Below are 27,963 nucleotides of genomic sequence, written 5' to 3' on the forward strand. Positions count from 1 at the left end.
TTCCTGGCAACAACCGTATCATTTGGGACTAAATAAAGAGGTTCACCTGGTTCATTTATTATTAATGAATTCCAATGTATTGCTACCTACAGCAGTGTTTGCCTAACCGTCTTGGCTTAGGAACCCTTCCACCTAAGCAGAATGACCTTAAGGAAAGCAAACTAATAAAATAATTGTAGGTTAGTCAGAAAATAAATAGTTTTTGTTATGCCTTCACTCATCTTGGGACCACTTTGGAGTTGCATGTTGGGAGTCTTAAAAGTGAGTAATTAATTAATATTCACTGCAGTTTAATTACACTTTTAACTACAACGCTTCCAAGGATTACTTTCAAGTCCACAGAGATTGTTCCAGGAAGGTGAGGATGTATTATAAGGGGATATAAACCTGCAATTAAGTGTAACATCACAGTCAGGGTGCACTATTCTCTAATTAGAATCAGCGTTATTATCGCAGTTCGTTGTCTAAAAATGGCTTGTTTCAAGTTCTGAGATTGGACTTATAAAGGAAATGAATTAAATGGTTTAAAAGTTACTTATTTTTTCAATTCACAGCATGAGCACGGAACAAAAGGTGAATCTTCCAGTGAAGTATAAAAATAAATGAAATTGTTGTTTTTCTTCTCGCTGGAGACATTTAATGCCCTCCTTTGCACCACACACCCAGGCATGAGAATTATTAGTTCAATATGTTACACACATCACAAGCATGAAAACAACAACCTGTGAATATTAAAATCTGCCAACCTGACAGCAAGTGAACCGCCAACAGCTCCCAGCTTCAGCGTGTTTCAAATGAAAGCACTTCAAAGAAAATCACGCCATGTAAATAAAAGTGTCACACCAAAGTTAATGCGTCTTTCCTCTCCACACAATGCCTTCAACTTTTAACACACAAAGCATGTTAATCACACCGGTTTAGTGTCCTCATGCTGCACAGCCTGGTTTACCCGTCACGACAGTCTGCTGCTGGTGCGTCACGATCTGTGAAGTCCTCTGCTCGGTGACGCTGAAACCCAGGTTCTGGAAAACTCCTTGGCTCTCGGCCCACGATTGCTGGAAATTTCTCAGCAGTTCCTCGGTGGACGCCTCTGGGGGCACGGGGACTGTCTGGACCGCGCCTCTCACCACATCGGCGTAGGACGGAGGGTTACCGCGGGTCACGGAGCCCTCACTCCCGTCTGTGATGTTCCCGAAGATGTCAATGGTGCAGAATTGCTCGGCGACCGCTGTCGTTTCTGAGTGACCCGCCGGCTCAGATTCCCTTCTTTCGATTTGTTCTCTGAGGTCTCGTGCCGCCTGAGAACTGAGCTCTCCTGTCTCAAACACATTCTTTATCGCCTTGACGTTGAATGTCGGGATTTCGTCCGTTTTCGGCCCCTCGTCCTCCGCTTCCTCCGTATCGCTCCCCAGCCTCTCCGTGATGACAATAGGCTCTTTTCTGTTGTAGACCTTTGGTTGCGGGGACTCAAATCTGTTTACCAGCTTAGACAGATCAACTCTTGGGAGATGCTCTTTCGTGAGGTCTATAGTCACAACGTCAGTGCCTTCTTCTGCATCAGCTCCCAGTCGCTCAGGGATATCGATGGGATCCTTACGCATGTACGTCTTGCTCACCTCCGCCTTCTGCGCCTCCTCAAAGAAAGACTTCTTATCTCTTACAGTCATCATGGAGTCCCCACTTTCTGCAGCTTCCATCAACCTTTGCTCATCTCTCTCTACGGGAGTCTCCCTGTCGCTTAGTGAGGAAGATAGCTCTCGTTCAGCTGCAAAACACTCTTGCACCTGCATGGGAGGTGGTGGGGTGAAGCCGCGAGAGAGCATGGAGGTGGTATCCCTCAGTTTCATCAGCTTCTCTGAGCGACTCATCGTAGGTGACGGCGTGGCTCTAAAGGGAGATGTGGGAGTGAATGACTTGCGAGGAGGAGGCGGGGGCGTCCCGACTGACTTGTAGGGTGGAGGAGACGGGGTCACTCTGAGGGGCGAGTCGATCCTCCTTGACTCAATACTAATAAAAGTGGGTGAGGGACTTCGGATGCTGGCTAACGGGGAGGACACCCTCTGATCAGACGCCTCACTTATCTCCTGGTGCACTTTTCTCTCCTGGATTGACTTTTTCTCCTCCACCACCTTCCTTTCACTCTTAGACGAGCCGATACTGATCTTTGAAATCTTGGTGGTTGCTCCGCTGAAAACTTTCTTGTCAGGTTTTGGAGGCACTGCCGGCGGCGCTGGCGCTTCTTCCTTCTCTTCCTTCTCTTCCTTCTCTTCCTTCTCTTCCACGGCTGTCAAGGTTTCCCTTAAAGTTATGAGCTTTGTTTGGAAAATGTTCTTCACATACACCATCATCTCTTTCAGCTTTTTCTTACTTTGCTGTTTAGCAATTTCACTTAAATTATTTTTCTCATCCGCGCCCATGGCCCAGTCAGGGACTTCGGTTATTATCATCCTGACAGAGTTGGAGTTTATTTTGCTCGGTGTGCCTTCCAGCTCCTTTATTTCAACGAGCAGCTTCTGCATTACATTACATTTCTCAAAATCTGTGATTTCTTCGGAAAGAGCCTCCTCTTTATGGGTCATTTTCCCAATTGCTTGTGCAGACACGTTCTTAGGGAAATCTTTGGACTTTATTGCATTTATCTGCGTTTTACTTGTTTCTGCTGTCTGAACATTTATTTGTTTTTGCACCTGAACGACCTCCTGCTTCTGAAGGCGTTGCTGCTGCACCACCCTCTCAGTCACCACCACCTCCTCGTGTCTTTGCACGCTCTCTGTCTTCATGCTCTGCTGACTGTGGGACACGGATGCATGGCTTTGTCCTTGATGAGTTGCTGCAGATGTTATCTTAGCCACCTTGGGCATTAAAACGGTGACTGATGGTGACAGCTGTACTCCAGCCTCTTTCTTTTGCATCTGTGTTCCCTTTTTCACTTGCACCTCCACTTTGACTTTCTCCATAGGTGGGGTCACGTGACTATTCTTCTCACTTACTTTAATTTCTGTTTTCATCTCAGTTTTTGCAGACGTCACCTGGTCGCTATTCTGACTCACTTTTGTTTCACTTTTCTGTGAAACATTGCTTTTCTCTTGCTGTAAATGCACTTCACCTTTCATCTCGCAGTCCAACTTTTCCTCTTTCTTCTCTGTTGGCATCTTGAAGGTTTTCACCTTGAAACTTGGAGTTACCTTTGGGATTTTTGTGGGATGAGAGGGACTCATTTTCCCCTCCAGTGTCAGAGGCGCATTAATATTCTTTACATCTTCAGCTTTCAAAGTGACCGCAGTCTGGCTTTGTAGATTTGCATTTTCATGGACATCACTTTGTGTGGCAGTGATAGACCTGGTGCTGGATTTCTTAATAAACTGCTGCTGCTCCGTGACAGAAGAAGTGACCACATTTGAGCATGACTGGACTTCAATACTTGAGGCCTCACGATGAGACTGAGAAACGACGGTCTGATTCTTGGCTGCGGTTTGGCTCTTTGCAGTGACATCAGTTGAGGCAAGCACTTTTTCTGAGGAGTGCTCGCTGGCAACGTGCTTTTTATCTACGGACACACTTGAAGATCCTGTAGCTGATTTCTTATTTACCACTGAGATCAAGGGTTTGCTCAAAGGGATCTGGGAAGGGGTTTTCTTGGGAGGCGGTGTACCTTCTTTGGAAATAGCCTTAACTTCTTCGCACTTTGCCTTTGTGGCTTCCGTGGCGACCTCTGGGTCCGTTTTCTGTGCTGCAGGAGGCTCAGGACTGGCAGCAAAGGAGGGTAGATTAATTGGTGGAGAAGTGGGAGATGTGACAGTACTCTTCATGGACTCCTCTTTCTCTAGCTGTAGGCGGTACCTTTCCTCTGCAAGCATGAGAGGGGTTTTAAATTTGCGAGCAAAAGGTCTCGATTTTGGGGGTTCAGGAGTTGGAGGCAGTTTAATAGGAGGGACAAACACTTTTTTAGGCGGCTGTGGACTCTCTCTAGGTTTCATAGCTGGGATGCTTGGTATTTTTGTTGGTGACATTGCTTTTGACTCAGACTGAATCTGTTTGCTTGTTTCAATGTGTTTGGTTTCCATTTTCACTTCATGAACTTCTTCTTTACGCTCTGTTGAGACAGTTTCTGCTTGCTCAGGAGGGAGCTGAGGTGGAGGTGGAGGTGGGGGTGGGGGTGGTGAAGGAGTGGGCTGCTTTTTCTGCCATTTAGGTTTAACTTGTACCGGGAGCTTCAGTGTTTCTGGTTGCTTGGGCACTTTGAATAAAGGCTTGCCGATGGGTTTTCCCAGCTTAGCAGGGGGAGACTGGGGCATAGCATAAAGCTCCTGCTGAGAGGGAGGTGGAGGGAGAAAATCTTGCGGAGGAGGTGGAGGAAGAGGGAAAAAGTCAGGCTCAGACTTGCCTTCCATGGGAGGCGGAGGTGGTGGAGGTGGGAGGTCGCTGTCCTGCCTCATGATAGAAGTAGGGGGGGCTGGGCACTCCAGCACTGGGGATGGCGGTGGAGGGAGAGAGAGCTCAGACTCTGAGGACGGAGGCGGTGAAGAGGGAGGAGGGGGGAAGTGAATCTCCGGCCTGGCCTTTTTGATTACACTTTTCCCTTTCATGTCCAGGTTACGGTATTCACCCTTTATATTTTTCATGTTGTGCTTTTGTGTGATTTCCTTTTTCTCAGTTTGCTTTTGTGTGATTTCCTTCTTCTCAGTTTGCTTTTGTGTGATTTCCTTCTTCTCAGTTTGCTTTTGAGACATCTGCTCGGACACATTCTGCTTATGCACGACCGTTTTCTCCGTCACTGTAGTCTGCACCTGTTTGATTGTCTTTGTTTCACACGATTGCTTGTTTGAAATATTGCTCTGTGATGTGCTATGCACCTCTTTCATCACGTTCACATCGACTGCTTTTGATTCTGTTTGATCATTATTAGTCATTTGTTTATGCTTTATCATAATAGGCTTGGGAGCTTGTATTTTCTGTGGGGGCAGCACTTTGGGTTTTTGTTCTTTCATGCTCTTGTGTTGAGAGGCCCCAGTAGTATTGTCTGTTTTGGCTACAGTAACAGAGTGTTCCTCTTGGGTTATTACCTGCGTTTGCAACGATTTGCTTTCGTTCTGCCTCTGTGTGTGCTTCTGTGACTCACTGCTCTCAGAGAGCTTTTTCACAGCGGGGGCTGGATTGACTGCCACACTCTCACTCTTGGCTTCATGTAGGCATTCATGCTCCACTTGCTTTACATTTAATGCATTTTTCACGGGCACTTTTGCTTTCTTGTGTGAACGCTTGGGATTTGAATATTGTTTTCTTTGCATTAGATTCTTTATTGCACCTTGAACGTCCCCTTTTACCACTTCCTCTTTCTCCATCAGTGTTGAATCCTGTCCTTCATAGAGACATTTTATAGAAGTTTTTACATCTCCTTCAATGCTCCCCCTGCGCTGCATTTTAGGAGAAGTCGTTGGCTCTAGCAAGTGCTGGATGGTGGCTTTAACATCCCCTTGTTCGCTCACTTGATGCTGGTAAGTCTTTTTCTCGCTTGTTGCTACATGTAAACTCTGCATGGCCATGTGGATGTCTCCTTTGAGGATTTCCTCTTTTTCCACCTCTTTTACAGCTTGCTTTGCCTCCTCTAGGGACTTCAGGGTTCCTTTGATATCACCCGGCACCAGATCTTCCACAGTCGCTCCCGTATTGGTGGTTGCAGATTTCTCCAGTGACACGAGGGCACCTCTGATGTCTCCCCTGACAATTTCAGGCTTTTCCATTCCTTTATTTTGATGCTGCGCCTCCTCCAGAGACCTTAAAGTAGTAGGTATGTCTCCCTTCACCACCTCCTCTTTGTCGATGACCACTTTCTGATTGATGGCATGGGTCAGTGAACTCATGGCTGCAGTAAGGTCACCTTTAACAATATCCCTTTTCTCCAGGTTCCTGTAGGTAACCGCAGGCTCTGTCATGAAGACTTTAACATTGCTGTGAACGTCACCGGGAAGTATGTCTTGCTCTGCCACAGTGCGACCAATCTGCTGCTGATTCTTCTGCAGCAAGATTTTGGTCTCCTGAATGTCGCCACCTATGATATTCTCCTTCTCCACTTTTTCCTGAGCTTCATCGGTTTGGCCCTGAAGCTGCTTCAGGTAATCCAAGGCTCCTGACTCAATGCATGTGGAGTAAAAGCTGACGTTACCCCTTTCCGTGTCTCCGACCCTTATTCTTTTAGCGTCTTCTGCTCCTGAGTTGGAGAGAAGACGATGAAGGGTTTTGCTTACGTTACCATGAATGATGTCCTCCTTCTCCGTGCTAGACCTCTCTCCTTTATTCAAAAGGGAATAAATAGTCATCCTCACGTCTCCTTTCTCGTCCTCTTGAATCAGAATGCCATGCTTGGAGGAGCCTTCACTCTTGAGCAGATTGTTTACGGCCTCTTGAATGTCGCCACGGATAATTTCCTCTTTCTCCACATTGATTCCCCTTTCCTTTGTGAATAGCTGCTTCACTGTGGTGTTTATATTCCCCCGCTCCTCCATGTCAATAGTTATCCCCTTTTCAGTGATCTCCCTACGGTTCAGCAGGTTCATCATTATGTTGCTCAGATCCCCCCTGATAATCTCTTCCCTTTGGATTTGGGGAGCTTCCTGGTTCATCAGTTTATACTTTGCCATGCGGATATCGCCGATCTCATCTGCCTCGATGAGAACACCCTGTGACTCGACCATTTTCTGACTGTAAAGCTCCTCAAGTGTCCCTTTGACGCTTTTACCTATTATTGCTGTCTTTTCCATGCTGCTCTCATTGAAATTATTGAAGGGAGTTGTTTCAAATAGCCATGTAGTTGTCTTCACATCGGCCTGTGGGATTTCCTCCTTGGAGACAAGGAGCTCTGATCCGTCAGTCTGTTTGATGCTGTCAAGAGGCTGCTTCTCAAAGAGCCACACAGACTGTTTGACATCCCCCTTCATTACTTCCTCTTTTGTCACTTTCTCCATGCCATCGTACTCTGCGCCTTCACTGTGGATCTCATCCATTGTGCGCGTTTCAAACATCCACGTGGCAGATCTGACATCGCCTTTTTGGATTTCGCTCACGCTAACTGTTCTGATGTACCTTTGGGACATCTCATCAGTCTCAAATCGCTGCTTATTTGTCCTTACATCGCCTCCTTGGATATCTTCAACTGTTTTAGACCTGGTTTTTATGTCCTCTGCAATTTCATCCAGGGGTTGCGTTTCAAACCTCCACCTCGCAGAGCTAACGTCTCCTTTGTTGATGCCTTCCTCAGTCACAGATTTAATCACATAGACCTGCTCTGAATCTCTAATTGAATCCAGAGGCTTTGTCTCAAACTGCCATCGAGCTCCCACCACATCTCCTTTAATGATTTCCTCCTTGGTAACTGTAGTTACTTCATGATAATGGCCCTCTTTGTCACAGATGGCGTAGAGCGGCTGAGTTTCAAACATCATGGTGTAATTCTTCACATCCCCCCTCTCTTCTTTATCTCTGAAGATACTAGCGAGTTTAGAAATATCAGTCTCAGAGGACTCCTCTTTAATTTCATCCAGAGAGTATGTCTCAAAGATGAAGCGGCCTTTGCCAACGTCGCCCCCCTGAACGTCAGTCACAGTGCGACTCTCCTTGGTCTCTGTGGAATCGTCACGTATGGCATCAATTGGCTGATTCTCAAACATATAGGTGCAGTTGACGACGTTTCCCGCCTGGATGTCCTCGGCCTGCTGCGTTTTCATCCTGTGCATTGTTTCCTGGGAAGTGGAGCTCATGATGTCAGAAGAGCGGTTCTCAAAGATGTACTTCATCCTGGAAACATCCCCTGAGTCGATATCGATTTTTGTGACCCTCCTGAAAGACCTCCTGTCCTCACCTGTGATATTTTCCAGGTTCTCAGTTTCAAAGAGGAAGCGAGCCAGTCTTACATCTTTTCCTTGGACGTCATCTTGATTCACAGTGCAGGTTTTCAGAATGGTGTCAGACTCTGTATGATCACGTATGTTGTCAAGTGTCTGGGTCTCGAAGAGCCATGTGCATGTTTTGACATCTCCTTTTTGAACTTCTTCCACATCAGCCTCACTCTTCTCCATTTTTTCATACAGAACGTCCATCGGTTGAGTCTCAAATAGCCACCTGCAGGTCTTAACGTCCCCTTTCTCAATTTCAATATCTTCCTTAGTTTTTTGTTCTTCATCTTCCAAATGGTTGGCACTTTTAATGGCATCAAGCGCTTGAGTTTCAAACAGCCACTTAGCTGTTTTGACATCCCCGGACTGGACTTCCTGCTTTGATATACCTTTTATGATCTGAAACTTATTGATGCTTTCATCAAACTCATCAATGGGACGTGTTTCAAACATCCATCTGCAGCTGCGCACATCACCCTTCACAATCTCCTCCCGCCTCACGGTCTTTACCTCGTGATAATGACCAAAGCTGTCTTGCATAGCATACATCGGGGTAGATTCAAAAAGAACTCTGTTGGATTTGACGGATCCACTTGTGACACCTTCAACTTGAATTCTCTGTGTTCCTTCACACTTGCTTAAATCCATACTTTCAAACCTTTCTTTATAGTTTGTCACATCTCCTATTTCGAGAGCTTCAACGTTCACAGTTCTTGTAATCTCCCTCTTCTCCTCTCTTATATTCTCCAGGGGCTGGCTCTCAAAGACCCACTTTTGATGCCTCACATCTCCCTTTTCCTCTTCAGATGCAACCATTTTCTTCAGTTTTCCCACTTCCAGCAGTTCTTTCAGATTTTCCATGGGTACTGTCTCGAACAGATGTTTGGCTGATCGAACATCTCCTCCTACAATTTCCTCTGCAGGTAAAGGTCTAGCATTGGCGTTGTCTTTCAGAGTATCCATAGACTGAGTCTCGAAAACCAGACAGTGCTTCCTCACATCAGCACCAATTATGTCTTCCTTTTGCTTCCTGGAACCCTCCCACTCCTCATCCTTAATGGTGTCAAGGGTCTTTGTCTCAAAAAGCCATCTACCTTTGTTCACACCGCCTTGGATGTTGTCCTCCATGGATATGCCACAAATGAGCTTCACCATCGCAGGGTCTTTATTGATCATATCCAGAGGCTCGGTTTCAAACATCCAGCGGGATGTCTTGACGTCTCCTTTCGCCGTCTCCTCCCTGCGGATGGTGGTGATCTCCAACATCTCTCCTGAATCCCCCCTAATGACACACATGGGCTGGGTCTCAAACATGCGAGTGGTTGTCTTCACATCGCCTTTGATTTCTTCCAGCTCTGACTTCAGGTTAAGGAAGTGGCTCTCCTCAATGGTTTCTGTTTTCCCCATTGAATCCAGATGCTGGGTCTCAAAGAGATATCTAGCCGTTTTCACATCTCCGCCCGTAATGCTCTTGGTGGCGACAATATCAGTCTCCTGCTCGTCTTCTTGGTAAATCTTATTGAGATAATCCAGTGGCTGCGTCTCAAAAAGCCATGTAGCAGTACGGACATCTCCTCTTGCGAGATCAGTCGATTTCTGCAACTGCTCTGCGGATTCAGTCCCTTCTATCCCGAGAGCATCCATGGGCTTAGTCTCAAACATCCAAGCTGTGTGTCTGACATCTTTGCCCGCAATGATTTCCTGCTGGGCGATATTCCTCACCTCGTCCTCATCCAGTGTGTCATTTTTGATCTCATCAAGAGCCTTATTTTCAAACATCCAGCGCCTGTTCTGCACTTCGCCTTTGAGGACCTCGTCCCACTCCACGGACTCTCTGTCAGGACTCGAACCCCTACTCGAGTTGTCACCGTCATTTTCAAACAAATAGCACGCCTGCTGGACTTCTCCCACCAGCTCCTCGCTTTCAAAGTCCTTCTTCTCCGCTTCAGTGAGCTCAAGCAAGAAGTCCTCCTCGAGGTTCTTGCGTACGTCTGGATTCATGTGCTTGTAGATGCGCTTTAGTTCAGCCTGGCTCTTGTGTTTAAAGTACTGCTCCTTAGAAGCAGTGTGCTTATGCTGGGAGGCTGAGTCTTGAGTCTGGGAAGAGATGCACTCAGGAGTGTCCTGTAACAGGTTCATGGGTGGGGGAGGGAAGTGATCGGGCATCTCATAATTAACTGAAGAGGCGGACGCTACGGATGAGGCACTGGCCGTCTTTACGGTGGAGGACATGTCATAGCTTGTCTTGGTTGAGGCTTTGGAGGACTGATGAACTGGTGTCCACTGAAACTGGTTGAAATCCACATCAACCTATGATTGGTAAGCGATGTTTGTTAAGGAGAGAGGGAAAGTAAAAGCAGTTTTGAAATGGAAATATTTGTGTCATGAAAAGCAGAGAAAAGGACAGCTTTGAAATACAGAGTAGTTTAGAAAAGGAAGTATCAGCTTTCAATTTAAAATGATAATCATTACAAGAGTCATTATTTGCAGCTGAGTCAAATAGAAGCAGCAAATAACAAACCTTATTTGGATGTAAATGAACAAGACACATTCCCAGTCTGTCAAACCCAGACATCTCCAGTTATGTATGTTCGTCATTACTAACTTGACTGAAATGTTCATAAAAGATCATCTTAACTGCAGACTGTAATGTGACTTCTTGTTTCAGTCTCAGTTTCTCTTTTAACACTGTGAATCAGAGAAAGTTCAGTCGTTGGCTGTGTAACGACATGAGGTCTTTTATCCACTGCAATTATTCGCCATCAACTCATTGCATTGGCAATTTTCTTTTGATGATTTCGCGATGTGGCCTGGTCTTTACGCAGATACCTCCCTGTGAAGAAGCGAAAGTGCTATATATTTAGATAAACAGACCGCATCATTACCTTAATTTCCTTGGCTGGTGCGGCTTCCTCAATCGTTTTTTCATACTGCTGCTTCAAAGCCTGAGTGGAAACCTTTGGTAAGTCCTCGCTTCCGACGAGCATAACTGAATTAGACACAAGAAGAAGGCTGCCTCATTAAGTCGTTCGCAGTGAGCGAGCTCAGAGGGATTTGGAAGAGAAATAAATCATTTCATTAAAAACCTGAGTAGTTTTCATTTTCTAAAACCATGCAGCGGTGATTGCCCAATTTCCACTCTCCAATATTTTACATTCCTGACTTTGCCCTGATTAGATTTACTGCTATGCACTACATAGAAAATCATCTGCAATCCAACTCATTTTCATAGCTCATCCCTTATTCAGCTGTAGAGGGAACCATCATTAATACAAAGCAGCGATAAAAACATACTAATTACAATATAAAATCCATGAGAGGAATAACCTGTTTCATTGTAATGGTTCCCGTAGCTGGCAGCCACATTGTTCTGGTGGACTCTTTCGTCATGGATCACCTGTGAAAAAAGATTCATTGTTCGTTTCAATCAGGGACAAGTTAAAGCCCGAGCATGAGGCTACTTTAAAAGGGTTGATTAGCAGCCTGTTTCGAGTAAGTGATGACAAGTACTGAGGGGAACAGGAAGTACCTCTTGTTGACTGTGAAAGAGGGTTGTAGCGGGAACGACCTCTCTGGCACTGCTTCTCACCGTCACTTCCGAGGAGCTTGACACCTCCTGTCAAACACAGAGAAAGTGACTCCCTTCACGTTCACACACAAGACTGCCTGCATCGTTTTATAAAGAAACCAACAGGTATGTAAGTCACGGAAAAGCTTAATAATTCCAAAATACCAAACAGAGCTGCCTCCTGGAGAACTACTTAATTTAAATTCCAATAAAGGAGGATTTTCGTGTTGGAGAGGAAAAGCAATAGATTGCCAAAAAAGCTGCACAAAACTACTTCTTCCTCCAAGTGAGATTCATGCAGTTTGTATGAGATGAAAGAGAAGTATAATATTTTAAGCTTGTATCCACTGCTGTTAACATGAAAGATACATGGAAGCTTGGGGTGCTCTGTACTCCTGAAACCACTTATGTCAGAATAATAATGTCTTTCCTGATGTACAACCGGCTCTAACACCGCACCTCGGATAGAACACCTGCGAGGACATTTTGAGCGGGGAGAGGTTTGCTGTTAGCAGAGAAGCAATGACTCGATCAAACAGACACTTCCCCTCACAAAGCTTTCTGTAGATTCTAGCATTCATAGCTCGATGAATCCACTCGGCTTCCCGTCTGAGCGAGCAGATGGGGAGAATGCACGAAGGGGAAGACCTGACCTTACCTCACTGAGATCGGGGCTGCTAACGTGTTCTGGCATTTCCCTCACGCACTCGATGACACGGCACATATTTGAGCAAAGTTCAAGGTGCCCTGTTTGATTTGACCTGCAAGAACGCCTCGGCGACACGGCAGCCAAGTTTTTCCAATAAAGGGCTCCAGTAGAATGTAAATCACACTGTGGCATTTATATGTTTCACACTTTGCGGAGAGCCGGGGAACAGAAAGGACAACGGTACTCTGTCTTCATAATTCTGCTGAATTTAAGTCATGGGCAGATTTAGAGACAAAGGGTCCCTGGGTACAGTCCTGCAAAAGGCCCCACGAGGTAAAATACATAGGAGCAAGGTGATTAGACTTTAGAATTGTGTATCTGTGAAGGCATTAAAGGTCTCTTCGTAGTCGTTTTGTGTCTCCTTGTAGACATATTAGGACTGTTTGTCTCTATGGGCTTGTACTGCTCCTTCTCACTCTAGTTTTATAGTCTCCTTAGCAGCTGTTTTGCATCTCTTTGTAATTTATCCATCCCATTCTTGTTAAAATAGTAGCAAGAAAGAAATTACCTTCAACGTAATATTCACAATCTCTCCAATAAAGAATTACTCGCATATTTACATCTGATATCAGCGACTCTGGTTCCCTCACCTGCACAGATCTCTGCTCGTAGTGAAACTGGGCGACGCTGGACTGGGAGGATGAAGAGGCAAACTCCTGGCTCTCAAACTGTTTCTTCACACTGGCCAGACCTCCTGGCAGCGAACAGGTCTCGGACTCATCCATCACCTATCAGGAGAAAACAGATACACCTACAAATCAATGCGTATACATGTGTTAGATTAAACATGCTGTAACACGACATTATATGAGATTTAAGAGATTGGATTTGACCCAAGTGAACCATACTCTGCTCTCATTGATTGTGAATAAGTTATACATTAACTTATGCTAATGTGAAGTGAATGCAAAGGCATTATGCTAATGCTATGAAAAGCATTAGCAGTGTTGGACTTCTTTTAAACGTGTCGTGAATGCTGTAATGGTAAAAGCATTAACAGTGGAAGGAGATGGTTCATTTGTAGTCCTGGAGGAGGTGTGAAAAGGGATGTTTTATAATGTAGATTTAACAAAACTGAGAGACAAGATAGAAGTCAAAGAGGGAAAAATGAACTCATTGTGATCTTTGTCAAGCTGAAAATAAATAGAACGGTTAACAAAAGTCATCTTTTGTGTTTATTTCTGCAGAATTTGAAGAATAAAGCAAAAGCAAAGATGGCAGGTACCCAATTTTAATGGATTTACTTTGTCAGTATCTATTCTGCAACACCGAGTGAAACATCAGTAGACAATTCAAGGTCTGAAATTAGTCAGTTTATTGCACAAACGATCCTTTCAATACTTTTTATTGAGCTATAGAAGGAATTATCTTCTTCTGGAAAGAACATAAGCCTGTTTTTTTAGAAACATTCCCCTCCTCATCAGTATGGAGGATGTAGCCTTCACTCTGCTATATCGAGGCAAAAATGCACACTGACTATTTGATACAATAATCTCCTTTTGGGATTGTCAATTACTTTTCTAATAAAACATTTATATGTAGGGCTCTGCATATATAGCCTTTTGGAAACTGCAATATAAGAAGAAGCGTTCTGCTTTATGTAGGTGTTTGAGTGTGTGTTAAAGTCTGACACACACCCACACTTGCCACCTTTCCTTTTAATGCAAATGAGGGCTGCGATGCAATTTGCAAGATATTGCAGAGTGGTTCATGTCAGTGGCATTTCATGGCAGGACTCTGTGTTATCAACATTTCAATACTGCTGGGTACAGTAGCTGCTTTAATGTAACATGAAACCATCTCTCAGTTAACTGTCATACACATTATGTACAGTAAGCATGCATCAGATCAACGTGCGACCTCTGGGTTGGAAAAGTTAGTCCAAATTGTAAGTCCTTCCAATAGCCAGCAGGAGGCAACTGTTGCTAAAAGAAACCTGATTGTATAGAAGTCTAGGAGACAATGACCCACGATTAAACATTTCCTCCTGATGAGCTTATGGTATCTTATTTAATACAGCCTCATTCTGCAGGAAATGGCTGCATTAAGAGAAAAATGGAGGACAAACTAGGTTTCAGGGTGTGGCTGCTATGGTTGCTGCCAAAGCTATAAACTGTTTAGTAGGACTTCCTCTTGCGTAACGTCGTGTTCTAAAAAAATGAGGTGAAAAAGGCCGAGATACCAAACTGGAGGCTTCAAAACGTCTAAAAGCCACTGGATATTTAAACACATAATCACATTGTATGGATAACAAGTGCAGATATTTGTTGGACACGGGGCTTCAGGATGATGAAGTGGTCAGACTGAAGTCCATCAAGGCTCCTGCTATCTTTAAACACCTTGTCACTTTTGTGGACATGCAGACAACAGCTGCAGAGGTGAAAACAAGACCCCCCCCCCCCGCTGCCCGGACACACAGACGCACAAACATCCACATTCAGCTGTCAGGAGCCCCCCCATGGGGCTTGACACTGGGGTCAGGGAGGTTATCTATCTATGGTGTTAATAATTATCGATAAGATGTTTGCCTATATTTCATTTGATAATTCTATTATCAGTTTCATCTGCAGATGTTTTCTAGATGAAGCGTTTAGTCTATAACATGTCAGAAAACCGTGAGAAATGATGGAAATGACTTTAAATGTCTTGTTTTTTTCATTCTAAAGCCATAAATCATTCAATTTCTTATGATACCAAACAGAGAAAAGTGGGTAATGTCATTATTTGAGAAGATGAAAACTGCTTTTTTAGAGAAATTGCTTTTACAATCATTATTATCAAGTCACTTTTTTTTATAGTTGTTGAAGAAAAAGTCAAATAACCTTTCACATGTATTTTTAATATTGAAGTGTTTTTTTACCAGCCCTTTTTTATGGTGACTGTACAATTACTGAAGCATGCATCTGTTGTACAGAGAGCCCAGAAGGTGGCAGGTCGCCCTCTTTAAACACTCACAGTGTGGCCTCATGAGTGACATGCTCAACATGAATTATTCACCTCTAACGGACCATCAGAAAGAAGGACGCAGTTCTTGGATCACTGCATTTAGCTTTTAACTTCATTGTGAGTTCTACCTTTAAACTGTACAGAGCAACTGTAGGGCTTACACATTTAGACCTGGCGATATCCCCTCTCTGTATCCGACTAAACCCTGCTTGGATTTAACACCTGCTTTCTCATTACATTCCGGACAGTTTACCCCGTCACAGTGTTGAGTCAGCAGCGATAAATCAGGTGCCGCAGATATTTGTTCACAATTCCTCCTCCCGTAGAGGAACAAACACTCTCAGCGGCTTTTAATTCTCCTGCACAAAACCTCCCTTTGGTGTTTTAGTAAATAAGGAACAAGCTGTACGTGTGCAGGGGGAACAGACGTTCTCTCAGCTAAAGCTTTTTTTCTGGTTCAGATACCGTGCTGACTTACTGCAGTGGCCTTGGCTGACTAACTGCTCACACGTTTGAATTATTGGGTTCATAAAGTGCATGGAGGCTCTTCAAAGCTGCTGAGGCTTTTCTGTTCTCGGTAATGACTAATGACTCAGGGATAGTCGGACACATTTTTGTGTTTAATTAAAGTGTGAAGGCCTGCCGATGTGCTGGCTGTGCGAGCAGTGAATTTGCTGCAAAACACACTTTTCTCTCCACAGATGCATTAAAACGACTCTGACACGGTGATGAATGGCTCTGTGCGCTGCTGCTTGCTGTAAAGACGTGTGTTTGTAGCAGTCCCTGCCTGAATGTTGCCCGTGCATATACCTAATATAAATAATCATTATGTAAGTATGATTTATTCTTCTCTTTTAGCAGCAATTCATATAATCCTTTGGACATTTAATACTGAAATGACATAAATAAAGTTTACTGTTGGGGATTTATAGGTGCTTTTTCATTAGATAATGATGGATACCTGCGCATTCGTTGGTCCCATAAAGTGTGTTTGAGATTTATGTGAGGTGATTGTTTTCTAATGGTGTTTTATGGCAGGTGGTAGAAGAAATACTCAAGACTCTTTTAGTGAGGAATCAACATTATAAAAATACTCTGTTAGAAGCTGAAATACAATCATGAATTAAAAATCTAACTGAAGTTAATGTACAGAGGGATTATTAGCAAAGTATCAAAAGTCAAAGGGGCCCTATAATGCTCCTTTTCAGGTTCCTATTAGTATTTAATGCCTCTTCATGACATGTCTCCATGCTTTAATGTTCAAAAAGCTCTGTATTTTTCTCATACTGCCTGTGCTGCAGCCCCTCTTTCCACCCTGTCTGAAACCAGAGCCCAGTCTGCTCTGATTGGCTAGCTGGCTGGCGCTGCTGTGATTAGTCAACCGCTTAGAGATGTCATTAAACATCTGTGAAACAACCAGAAAAGGATTTGCTAGGCTTATATCTTTTGTTTGTTGTTGTAATTCTCATTGCTGAAGTGAGCCAGTAACCCTAATATGACTGAAAGCATTCATGAAGGGTAATTATCTTTACTTATTTTTCACCTGCCAAGTCATACATCAGCATGTTTAGGTACCCAAGAACCTGTACGTTCAAACGGGTTCTCTGGAAAACATTTGTCTAAATGTGTGTTGAGAACTAAACGATATATCATGCGGACACAGCAGCCTTATAAGAAATGACATGACATGTTTCAATTTTCCCACTGGCTCCCGTTGACACCCCCAAGGTTTAGTTTCCCCTCCCAGTGCTGAGCCTTATGACACTTTGACAGATAACGCTACCATCGAGCGGATCCCTGTGGCACTGAGTAGCCTTCGAGCAGGACCTTCGTGTTCAGTGACAGCACATTTAAGCTGTAGGGAGGAATAAATGGTACACGCTACACTGTCAGTTTAAGAATTAAATCTCAACGTATCTGCCTGCGTTTCCTGACTAGCATCTCTGCTTTCACCCATGTGGAAGTATCGTCTTACCGCTGCAGAGGAGGAGCTGCTGGTTTCTTTCTTGGACACGGCCGCCTGATACATCGCCAGACGCTCCTTCACCGACACCGACTCGCCCTCCTGCTCTTCCTCAGGACGTCCTGGTGGACCTGCAGATGCACAAACCGTTATGTTAGCAACGTATCACATTATCACACAAGGAGAGGAATTAAACAAATGAAGTGGTGTCTTAGATATGAAAACTTTTCTTTTTGTTGACCTTCTTATTGAACCTCCTTGTTTATAAAACAATTCTGCATAGTTGTAGATACTGTAAAGCTGCCAGAGGCAAACAATCAATACCAAATGTCGACACGAAACTGAAATGAAACCCTCATCAATCACGAAGCTCTGCAGCACGATACTTCATATCGCTCTGCATGTCCCCGCGGATAGCCAATTAAAGAAGAGCACTGATTTCACATTTGACTTTCCTTTGCTACAAAGCATCATTAGGCAACAGAGAAGACTCCATTAAGGCCCCGCATACACCCACACTGGACCTTTTCACTCTTGGCATGTTTCCTTTCTCTGGGAAGCAACACCGTGGGTTGGTAGAAGACCCTAAATAGAAGTGATTCTCTCTCTTATTATATGCTCACGCTGCAACCTTTTGACATTTTGACACCTCCTCCTAGTTGAGTATTTCTACTGGATGATTACATATTTGTTCCACATGTATTTACTAGTTTAAGCTTCACTCAAAGTAGAGGTCAGGGTGAATTCTACTTGATGACTGATTGAAGGGTCTTAAAGCAGCTGCTTTTTGAATGCTTCTGGCTCCAGTGAATGTCTTCTTCCTGCTGCGGCGTGAGTGAGCTTAGTAACAGTTTCAATGCAGAGCGGTGTAGTACATACTGTTCATGCTTGGTGCGACAAGGCCAGCTATCTAAACACTTCTCTTAGCTCACTCACTGTCTATGACTACACCGGCTTAATATAGCCCCCTTTTGGTATCTATACTATCAAAAATATAAATCAACTTCAACCAGTTAAGCTCTTTCTGGATTTCCTTTAAACATTTCAAGAAACAAGACAGAGAAATGGGACTCTATATATATCTGGTGATGACCATCAGTGTAAGGGTGTATTGTTCTTTTTGACAAAGACAAAGTGTAGTAATGGGGGAAATGATAAAGATATGATACGCAACAAAGGTCCCAATGTCAAATCCTGAAAACAAAATATCCAAAAAGCATAAAATAGGACGACACTAAGGGAGCTTTTGTAAGCTCCAAAACATTAGTAACCGTAGAATGTTAGAGTGGTAGGTGTTAGCTGTCAGCTCCCCAGATACAGTTGTTTACCTACTAGTCCTGCAAATAGCACCTAAGCTCTAGAACAATGCACGGTAGAATTTCATTGTGCCTTATGGTGTGACCTTAATGCAGACAAGTCAAGAATGACAAGCGCATGTTCTCCTCATGTCACCAATTTTAGCTTTCTGCTACGTCCGGCATGTCGGTGTAACCAGTAAGCCGTCCAAAATAGGCTTCTCGAGACAGCCGAAAATAAGCAGGGCTGCTGCGTGGTAACTTATTACTGGCTCGATGACAGAAACACAAGGATAATGCCCTCATTTATCACCGGAGGCAAATGTTCACGTCATGGTCTGGAGCTGTCAGAGGGGCAGAGACGGAGAGAGCGGTGACAACAGTGCCCTGGATATCTCTGGCTTCTGACAAGGGTATGCCGTATGCAAAGCTGCCATAGCATGGACGTGAGTAACTAGGGCTCCGAGGGGAGGGGGCGGGGGGGCTGACTGGAGAGAAAAATATCCCGGGCCTTTTTATAACCCGGCTTTGTCTGCAGCGTCATGTTCCCATGTGAAAGCCAGAGTGGAAGTGCGTGGTAGAGACAGGAAACAGAAATTGAAGCGCTTCTAATGAGATATTTTCTAAGTCACCTTCCGTCTACGCTGCCTCTAATGAGTGCTGGCAGCATCACATTTTAAATTAGCATCAATAAAAGCTTTCAAACACTGGCTCTGTTTACAGCAGGGTATTGATATCAGAAGAACTTTTTCACAGGCTTACACTTATAACCTTATCCGAGGCATATTTACCTCCTCACTCAATAAAACTTCCTGCTTCTTATCTCTTAAATGGCACAGCGGCGGCACAAGTGATGGCACCGGGCAGGGGGTAATGGAAGAGGGGAAAGTCAACAGGGGAGGCCATGCTGCTGCCGCTATGCACGACTCAGTGGCTATATTGAGCCGAGCCTGGGGCCGTTGACCTCCCTGTCAGTGCGTCTGCTGCCTGCACTAAAGCGATCATAGGTGAGGTGCTACACCGCCACAAGAAAGGGTTTGAGGTTGCGTCCGGGAAATAGAGAAAACGAGAGTCATTTCAAAGTATAAGATTGCAATACAAGGCAGCATGGCTTCGCAGCTCAAAGCTGAATCATGGCCCGTAGATCTGTGTCGAGCAGAGGCCGTCCCCTAATCACAGGGGTGTCGCTCCCTTCTCTGCCCCTTCCTCACAACTGGAGCCTTAAGCAACCCAATTTTCGGTTTAGTGCTTTCTGACCAAAGCTTTTTGGCTGGGGAGGTTTGACAGGAGAGCCAAATCGAGCTACACTAATTGAAATGTCAGCCGCGGAGGGCGATTTCTTCCTCACCGAAAATGGGAAGGGGGGAAAAAAAATGCAGCCGCAATAATTGAGCTGTCAAATATATCAAAATAGGTTCTTTACATAGAGGCTGGATTGCCCTCCGGTGCTTCCTTATGCTAGGCTAAGCACTTTGTCTACGATTTGCAAAGCTTTCAGAATATTCCAGATCAGATTGCTGCCGGTTATGTCTGGTGGAAGGAAACAGGAAGGGCCCATGCATGTTTTATGACAGTGCACAAATCCTAGTGGAACCCTGGAAACGAACAGAAATATCATGTCTCCAGCACCTCATGTTCACTTAATTCCCATTTTACAACAAAGATTGCTCACGTCTGCGCTGCCTGGGCACATCAAACCAATTCATTATCAGCTAAAATGTCATCTACTATTTCCAATTTGTCTCCTTCCACTTTGGCACTTGGGTGGAAAATCCTTTTAAAAAGAGCAAGCAGGCAGTTATGTTGAAGCCTTGAAATACTGATAGTCTGCAAACATTGCTTACCTCTTTAAATGGAGTAAGTTGCTCTGTACGTCACACAACAATAGAATCCAACAGAATACAAAAGGGTCTTGAATCTCCAGATAATGTAGTAGGCTTAGTCGCCCAGCCTTAACCCGACAAACACAGCAGATCCTGGGCAGAGAGACGGAGAGGCTTGGAGACCAGCTCCAGCAGAGTGTTCTACAGCTCAGTGAGGCCCAGGCGTCCAGCAACAGCTGATTTTATTTTAGAAGTCCCCGTGGTGAAAAAAATAGGAGTGACTTGGGGGAAGGTGGATGTGGGTTGGCTTTTTTTAGTATTGAGTATCGTGGTACCCAACATGCCCTTAACCTTATGTCACAGGAGTCTTATGGACACAGATCCCTCACACTGTGAGCTGGAAAACAGAAACGTAGTACATCCTCCATTTGGCATTTAATACCATTGCTTGTTAGCATGGGACATATCAGGTAATTTCATGATTCACAGGGGAGATTCACACACTGCGTCATAGGCAACAAACATACGCAACTACAGAGAGACATTGGGAAAGTCCCTACATTAAATCACAAAACATTATCAGGTAGTACAATGAAAACTTACAATATATCTGTGAATGTGAAAACTAAAGTTGGTTTTACAGGAAGTTCCGTTTCTACATGGTGGATGTCAGCCCAGGAAGTCCTGACTCTTGTTATTTCAAGCCAATGCTCTTCGCCTGAAACTAAGCTAAGCTATGCTAAGCTAAGCAAGTAAAACCAGCTAACAGCAATAGCTTCATATTTAACAAGTTAATCTTATCAAGTAACTCCAAATAGTAAAACAACACAACATATATCCGCTTAATATCTGGTAATAAAACCTGCCTATAGCAATATACACTACATATCCTGCCTCTATGTGAAATGTTGATTATTGATTCATGAGCTCTTCAGTGAGTTAAAAACCTGTCGTTGTATAAGTCTGAAGCACACCTCACGATGTCCCTCTTAAATTATATAATGCCTGTGAGAGCAACTCAACTTTTTTTTTTGATGTGGTAAATGATTCAGAACATTCTGTCAAGAGGAGTTGAGCGTACCTTTCAAGAAGATACCATTCGTCCTTCTAAAAACCCCTCTTGTACACTGTATGCCTTCTATCAATGACATCTCCAATGGACCGTAAGGGACTGTAAGGATTCAATGCAACGCATGCTGTGCATAGGTACCGAATTGAGCGAGAAACTTTGAACAGCTAAGGAAACAATACTCAGTTTGGAAGAACAGGGACAATAGGAAACATGTCCTTTCTTTCTGCCTGTTTTTTCACATTGGATGTACAGTATGTTGCCCTTAAGCAATGGTAAAGGTCCTCTTTCAAACCAGTGACCTTATGTTCCTTCTATTTCATCCTACCTCTTCCTTGACGTTACAAGAGAAACTCTAGTTTACATAACCCTGCAGGTAACATTTATGTCTATTCTCCCCATATTATTTGCTGTGATCATGACGGTTTATATGAAACACAAGGCGCTCTCTCCGGGAGCTCGCCGTAGCACATCGACGGGAGAAAAAGCGTGGTTATCAGGCTTGTAGAGAAGCTGCTCTCTGCTGATAATCCCACTGAAATTGCACATGGATTTCCTGTTCCTAAAGCGGAAAATAATCAAACTCCTGTAGAATACCTAATGAAAGGGCCTGAGAATATCCCCAAAATCCATAAGGGAGAACATATTCATGTGAGTTTCAAACTAAAACAACTTTCAGAAATGAGATGATTACTGTCTTTACTTTATTAGAGTAAATTGCCAATAAAAAGATCTACTGTTCCGTGTTATCACAACATCTGGGTTGGGTAGGAATCAATGCTAATGACTGAAAGGGTATTTAACCTTGTGAGAACAACATTTAAAAACGTTCCCATTCCCCAAACATTTCATTTTCAGATAGACTGTTAGAAAATAGTACTTATATGATAGGATACAATAAATGTCATGGGATGTTTTGTAACCTCAGCGTTGCTAAGCTAACATGTTGTATTGAATTTATACAATGAAGTTGGTCAACAGAAATGGGAAATTAGGCTGTAATGGAGGTATATCTCTCTGCTTAAATGTAGCTGTTACAAGCCTCTGTGTACTGTGGAATAACTGCCAAATCACGTTCATTTGTTCGGCCTTGTATTGCTACGGTAAATCCTTCACAATAAGGAAATAACATTTAAACTTTAAAAAGGAGAACCTGTTTAGATAAGGGGTACAATACAATCATGGAAACCATCTCTCACAGAAGAGGACTTCCCCTTAGAGGGCTGGGTGAGCATTCAATGTGTTGATTATTGAGCGTTACAGGGGCTGGAAGGCGGATTTTAAAACTGTGGACGGCTCGCTGCATACCAAAATGTTAAAATATTACCTTTAAGTGAGATTATGAGAAAAACAATTTAGCAATCCAGGCAGGAGAAACAAAGAAAGCCTAGTTGTTATCAGATGTTTATTTTAGGGAACATTGCCAGGTATATATGATGACCTTTTCACAAAAGCAATTAGCTCTGCAAGCTGTGTGACAATGCTTGCCTTAGCTGTTGTTAAATCACTGTGACTAAGTGCAGTCACAGTTAAGGTGGAAACAAAGATGTTGATAGCGCAATCATGCTAAAACGCGATTAGATTAGGACTTATTCGCTCAGAATTAGGTTTCAATGTCAAGGATTTCAGATAATAACCACAATCCAGGCTGAAGCTCGTGAAAAACAACAACACAACATAGCCAAACTTCAATTTCCAATTCCCACACATCAATCTTATCTGACGAGCTAATTTGTGTTCACTAATAGGTGCCAAGAGGATCAAACTGAAACTGACAGGAGGGTAACCTTTTTTTCTTAGGATAATACAATAAAGCCATAATCATTTGGCAGGCAAACCTGGGAGGAAATTAATTCAAACAAAAGAACATTTTGGCAAAGCCAGCTCCCACTGGCAGCATTTGCACACTTGGAAAAAATGGTGCCGTGTGTGTCTGAGAAATCAAACACAGACTCATATAAATACACACACACACACACACACCTTTAAAATAGGCATTCCTATTTAAGTCAAAGCTGTAGTGTGTTCAACAAATCCAGCCGCAGATTCAGTGTGGGGATTCTGGTGTAATATGAGGAAAAAAGTAAACAAGGATGCAGCATGGAGATTTAGAGGTGAGCTTTGCATCTGTTTAAAGAGCAGTTATTTAAACATTGCGGCTTTGCAGGGGGAACATCTCCTGTAGACCCCTTGGCATCTGACCCGGCGGATTGTGCGCTGCCGTCAGTGACACATCTTGTCAGCGAGGACCAAAGCCGTCGCTCAGTCAGGACAACAGGATTGTCAAGAAGTGCCAATTTTAGACACGGCACGGAGATTTAGAGACTCGCAGAGCGGCACGAAAGCCTGAATGATCTCAGGTAGAGATGGAGAGGCTTTCAGTCATCGTGTGACAATATACCCTATGCATGGTTGAGCATACGACTGTGTGCGTGTACATGTGTGTGTTTAACCTCGATAGCACTTTTAGGGCTGTCAACACTTGCTTTGGATTCTCCCCCTCTACAATCATCACCCCTTGTTTTCGCTCTACTTTCCATTTGCATGACATGTGTGACATTGGATGGCACAGAAAATAGAGGACAAATAAAAAGACAACAAGGGGTGTGAGAAAGTCATCATCAACAGTGAGCGCTAAGGCGGCTGTCACAGTTAGACTTAACAACGCAATTATTGTGGCCATTAAATTTCACGATGGCAAAAGATTGCATGCAACCTCAGCTTATTTCAGACGCACTCCCCCGAGACAATTACTTTCCTCTATACAAATTGTTAATAAGGAACAAGAGGGCTCACTCCTTACCCACATCTGCCTGCTCTTGACTGAAAAAGGACCCCCCCCCCCATACATACTTTATATTTCTGTGAAAACATGCCTTTTAAACAACTGCATGTGTTCCAGTTCCTCACCAAACACAAGATAACATTGTTATTTACTTTTGCCCAATTAGACATGTATAGGACATAGAACTTCTCTACGAGCACGATTGTGATTCAAAGTTTATGAGTTGCACAGAATTTATCCCAACTTTATCACAGTGATACTTGCGAGGCCAATGTGATCGAACTTGCTCCCTTTGGTTTGTTTGTGATCCACAGCCAGTTAGATAAAAAGGACTGTACCTTGCACTGTAAGCTCCATCTGTGTGTACACCGCTATCAGTGGAAAACAAACTGGAGGTAGCCACTGCAGTATCACAGTAATGGAAGTACAGTATCTAGCGAGCCCCCAGCTTCCCATTTAAAAAAGCTGCCAGGGAGGAAAGCCTTATCTGGCAGGGAACTATCTTGTTTTCAAAAAGCTGCTTTCTGCCAAATGTTTATCTCACATAGAACAAATGGTACAACACATTGCATTATCCGAGAGGCAGCCTCGGGTGTTTAGTTTGACAGAATAGTGTAACCCTGATGCAATCAGAAAGCCGCTTGTCATAGGTTATAACACATCCGATGTTGCATCAAAGAAACTTTTTAACTCTGTTTGAAAAAATGAAAGAGTACTCACAAAGAGCGCTGTCCTTAGGGGAGTCCATGGTGAGATCTGGTGAAGGGTGAGCCTGTGTGCCACTACCGGACGACACTCTTTTGGGCGAGGAGGTGCTTGTCACTTCCTGGTTGAGAGAAAGGTACAGAGCTATCAGGAAAAACACCTGTGTTTTTCTCAACACGGAGATGGAGAGGTGACGCCAAGGGTCATCAAAACCAGCTGGCTGTAACCCATACACACCCTAGACACACATGTACTAACATGGATACACATGCTACTACATACCTTAAGGATGAAAAATGATACAGTTAAGTGACATTCAAGCTCCGCATTCCAGTAAAACTTTGTTGCTGTTGCCTGAGCTACACACACGCCCACACACACATCTGTGAGGGTAAAGAGAGACGACCTTGAGCACAATGTGAACAGCAGGCATTGACTGGAAAGTTAGTGCAAACACTTTGTTGAATTTTAATAGAGCCACTCTAGCAGTAGCTAAAGCGTGTCTTCTCTCTATTGATAAAAGCTACAACATTGGTGAATCGCATTTCCTTGGAGCATACAGGCTGGCTGTTCCCATGGAAGCATTTTGTCAGCAGGTGCAGCACTTCCATTCAGTTGCAAATCATCCCTGCATGGAACAAACACACCTGTGTGTGTGTGTGTGTGTGTGTGTGTGTGTGTGTGTGTGTGTGTGTGTGTGTGTGTGTGTGTGTGTGTGTGTGTGTGTGTGTGTGTGTGTCTTTGCAAATGTGAGGGTGAGAGTGTTTAATTTGCAAATCAAATGTACTCCCAATAGCGTTTTTTCAACAGCGCCTTGCTGGGCTTCAACGCGGAGTGACAACAAACTTCGCAACATGGCATGACCATGCACGCACGCACACACGCACACACGCACACACACACTTGTATTTGTGTAGTTGTGTCTTTTTTCTCTCAGGTGTCAACCATAATTTAAAACATGCACCAAAGGACAGAACATTGTCCTCCAAAAATCCCATTTAGCAAGTCCCTGAAGAACACGAAATGCATAGTTATTTGCATAATTTCAAACAGTACACACACACACACACACACACACACACACACACACACACACACACACACACACACACACACACACACACACACACACACACACACACACACACACACACACACACACACACACACACACACACACACACACACACACACACACACACACACACACACACACTGGCAAAACAGGGATTCAAGCATAATCTCTTCCTCTCTGTCGCTGTCTCCCCTCTCTCGTGCTGTAGTAGCACTCACATCGAATGAAACTCAAATCAGTGAGCTGCAAGGAGCAGGAGCGGCTGCAAACCGCAGTTCCCCAGCGCTCTGTGTTTGACTGCTGATATTAGACAGAGTATTTTGTCTACGGCGGGGTGTTACTTTGCTCAGGGGATGATTAAGTGCACAAGCCGTGAGGGTTTGTGTGAAAGCCGTGTGTGTGTGCGTGAGTTTGTGGTGGCTAGAGTTCATTACAGCTGGTTACAGAAGTGAATGTCGCTGAACGAAAGCCATTAAAGAGATTCAAACATTAATCTCTCTTTGGTTGTCTGATGGGCTTGTTTACACTTCACTTAAAGCCAATGTCGCTGGTAAATTATGCATCCCGTGCATGTGGTGCGTGCTGGGGAAAGATTTTCTCTTTACATTAATACACAGTTGGATCATAACAGATAGCAGACCATTGAATATCGTTAAACAACTGTGTTCACAGAGTAGAGATTTTAGACAGACGTAACTACTGTATACCACAACCAATCAAAAGAGGTAATACAGTATGTCCTTATGTCTATAATGGGAGCATCGACGCTACATCGGTTGAGCCGAAATCTATTTATTGGCAAAAAAAAGGTATGCAGGTCTCACAAGCTCTCTTTGTTATTATTAACTCAATATTTTGTCACCTTTTGTTTGTAAAAATACCATAAATGCCTCGCAGGAGAGACTGTCTTCTAATTTGTGTGCCAGTGTATGTATGCAAAACAGGTCTACACACAGAATAAACAAACTCTTCATGACTAGAACAACCAACAGGTTACAACCAAACTTTGTATGTCTAAAAGTGTGAACCAAGGCCTCAGCATTATCCCTTCTCACTGATACAAAGCATCCATCGACCATTGCAGTGCTTTACTTGGAACTGCAGTAAAATTGGAGACATTGAACAAGTTTTTTCAAGAGTCAAAGAAGGACAGCCAGTGTGCCAAGAGAGATATATCTCGTGCAGTAACTCTGCTGACGAAATACTGGTCAAAGGCACAGGTGAAGCTTCAGAGAATAGAGTCCAGAAAATCAAAATCACACAGGGGAGTGAGTCTATTTTCAAATGCATATTATATAAAGCTTATCAAGGAGCAGCAAGTGTTATAATAACTTGAAAACAGACATGACAAAAAGGATAGACCTGTTATCTTTGAGCTTCCTGTTGTCCTGTCCCTAAAAATAAAAGATGTTGTGTTCAGCAGGTATTTCCTCATGTGATTATTGCACACAGAAGGCAGGACTGCAGCTGTGCATTTGATAAAATACAATAACCCGATGAACAGTGTCAGAGCCCAACGTCTCATGCAACCGAGTGCTATCTAGCTCTGAGCCCCTGCCATATGTTCTCTTTGGAAGAGGAAGGAGGAAGAGGAAGAGGAAGGGGGGGGGGGGGGGAGTGGTGGTGGTGGTGGTGGTGGTGTCTCTGCGTATCTCCAACAGACTGACAATAAGTGACAGTGCTTGGTGAAATCGGTGTCAACCTTGCCTTCCTGTAGCGGTAATCCTCTCCTCTTAAAAAAGAAGTTCCCCAAAGAAATCAATGGCCGTCATCTGGGACCTTTCATGTGCGTCCACAAGGAGGGCCGGACCTCGGCTGGAAAAACCATGGTAACAGGAAATAACAGCCTAGGGAACAAGGTCACCCTCCACCCTTACATTGGTGCCTATTAGGGGGACGATCCAGGGAACCGTGGGCTCGCCACCACACTATTTTACCCTGATTTTGTTGTGTCAGCTGTCAACGTTTTGTCCTCTAACAAGCGGTGCTCCATCGAGTAGAACTTTAATGACATCCTATGGTGCATGGAGGGTCTCTGAGGAGGGCTGTCCGCTTCTTTCTACTCAAGTGTTCCCCATCTGTCTTCCCCCACTCCCTCTCGTGTCATCCCTCTGTTTAAAAACGTCACTCTTAATA

General features: G+C 43.9%; 1 protein-coding gene across 1 annotated transcript in view; it reads right to left on the minus strand.

The window, feature by feature from the left end:
- xirp2a (xin actin binding repeat containing 2a) overlaps positions 1-27,963 on the minus strand; it is a 41,605-nt gene that overhangs the window by 416 nt on the left and 13,226 nt on the right. The window contains exons 2-8 of the mRNA XM_063877802.1: positions 24,768-24,873; positions 17,088-17,206; positions 12,757-12,894; positions 11,419-11,505; positions 11,217-11,286; positions 10,775-10,878; positions 950-10,199 (exon numbers count right to left, since the gene is read on the minus strand). Of these exons, the coding sequence (XP_063733872.1) occupies positions 950-10,199; positions 10,775-10,878; positions 11,217-11,286; positions 11,419-11,505; positions 12,757-12,894; positions 17,088-17,206; positions 24,768-24,873 (9,874 nt within the window). The remainder of the gene's footprint in view (positions 1-949; positions 10,200-10,774; positions 10,879-11,216; positions 11,287-11,418; positions 11,506-12,756; positions 12,895-17,087; positions 17,207-24,767; positions 24,874-27,963) is intronic.

This window comes from Eleginops maclovinus, chromosome 24, assembly GCF_036324505.1.
Source record: "Eleginops maclovinus isolate JMC-PN-2008 ecotype Puerto Natales chromosome 24, JC_Emac_rtc_rv5, whole genome shotgun sequence".
NCBI lineage: Eukaryota > Metazoa > Chordata > Actinopteri > Perciformes > Eleginopidae > Eleginops > Eleginops maclovinus.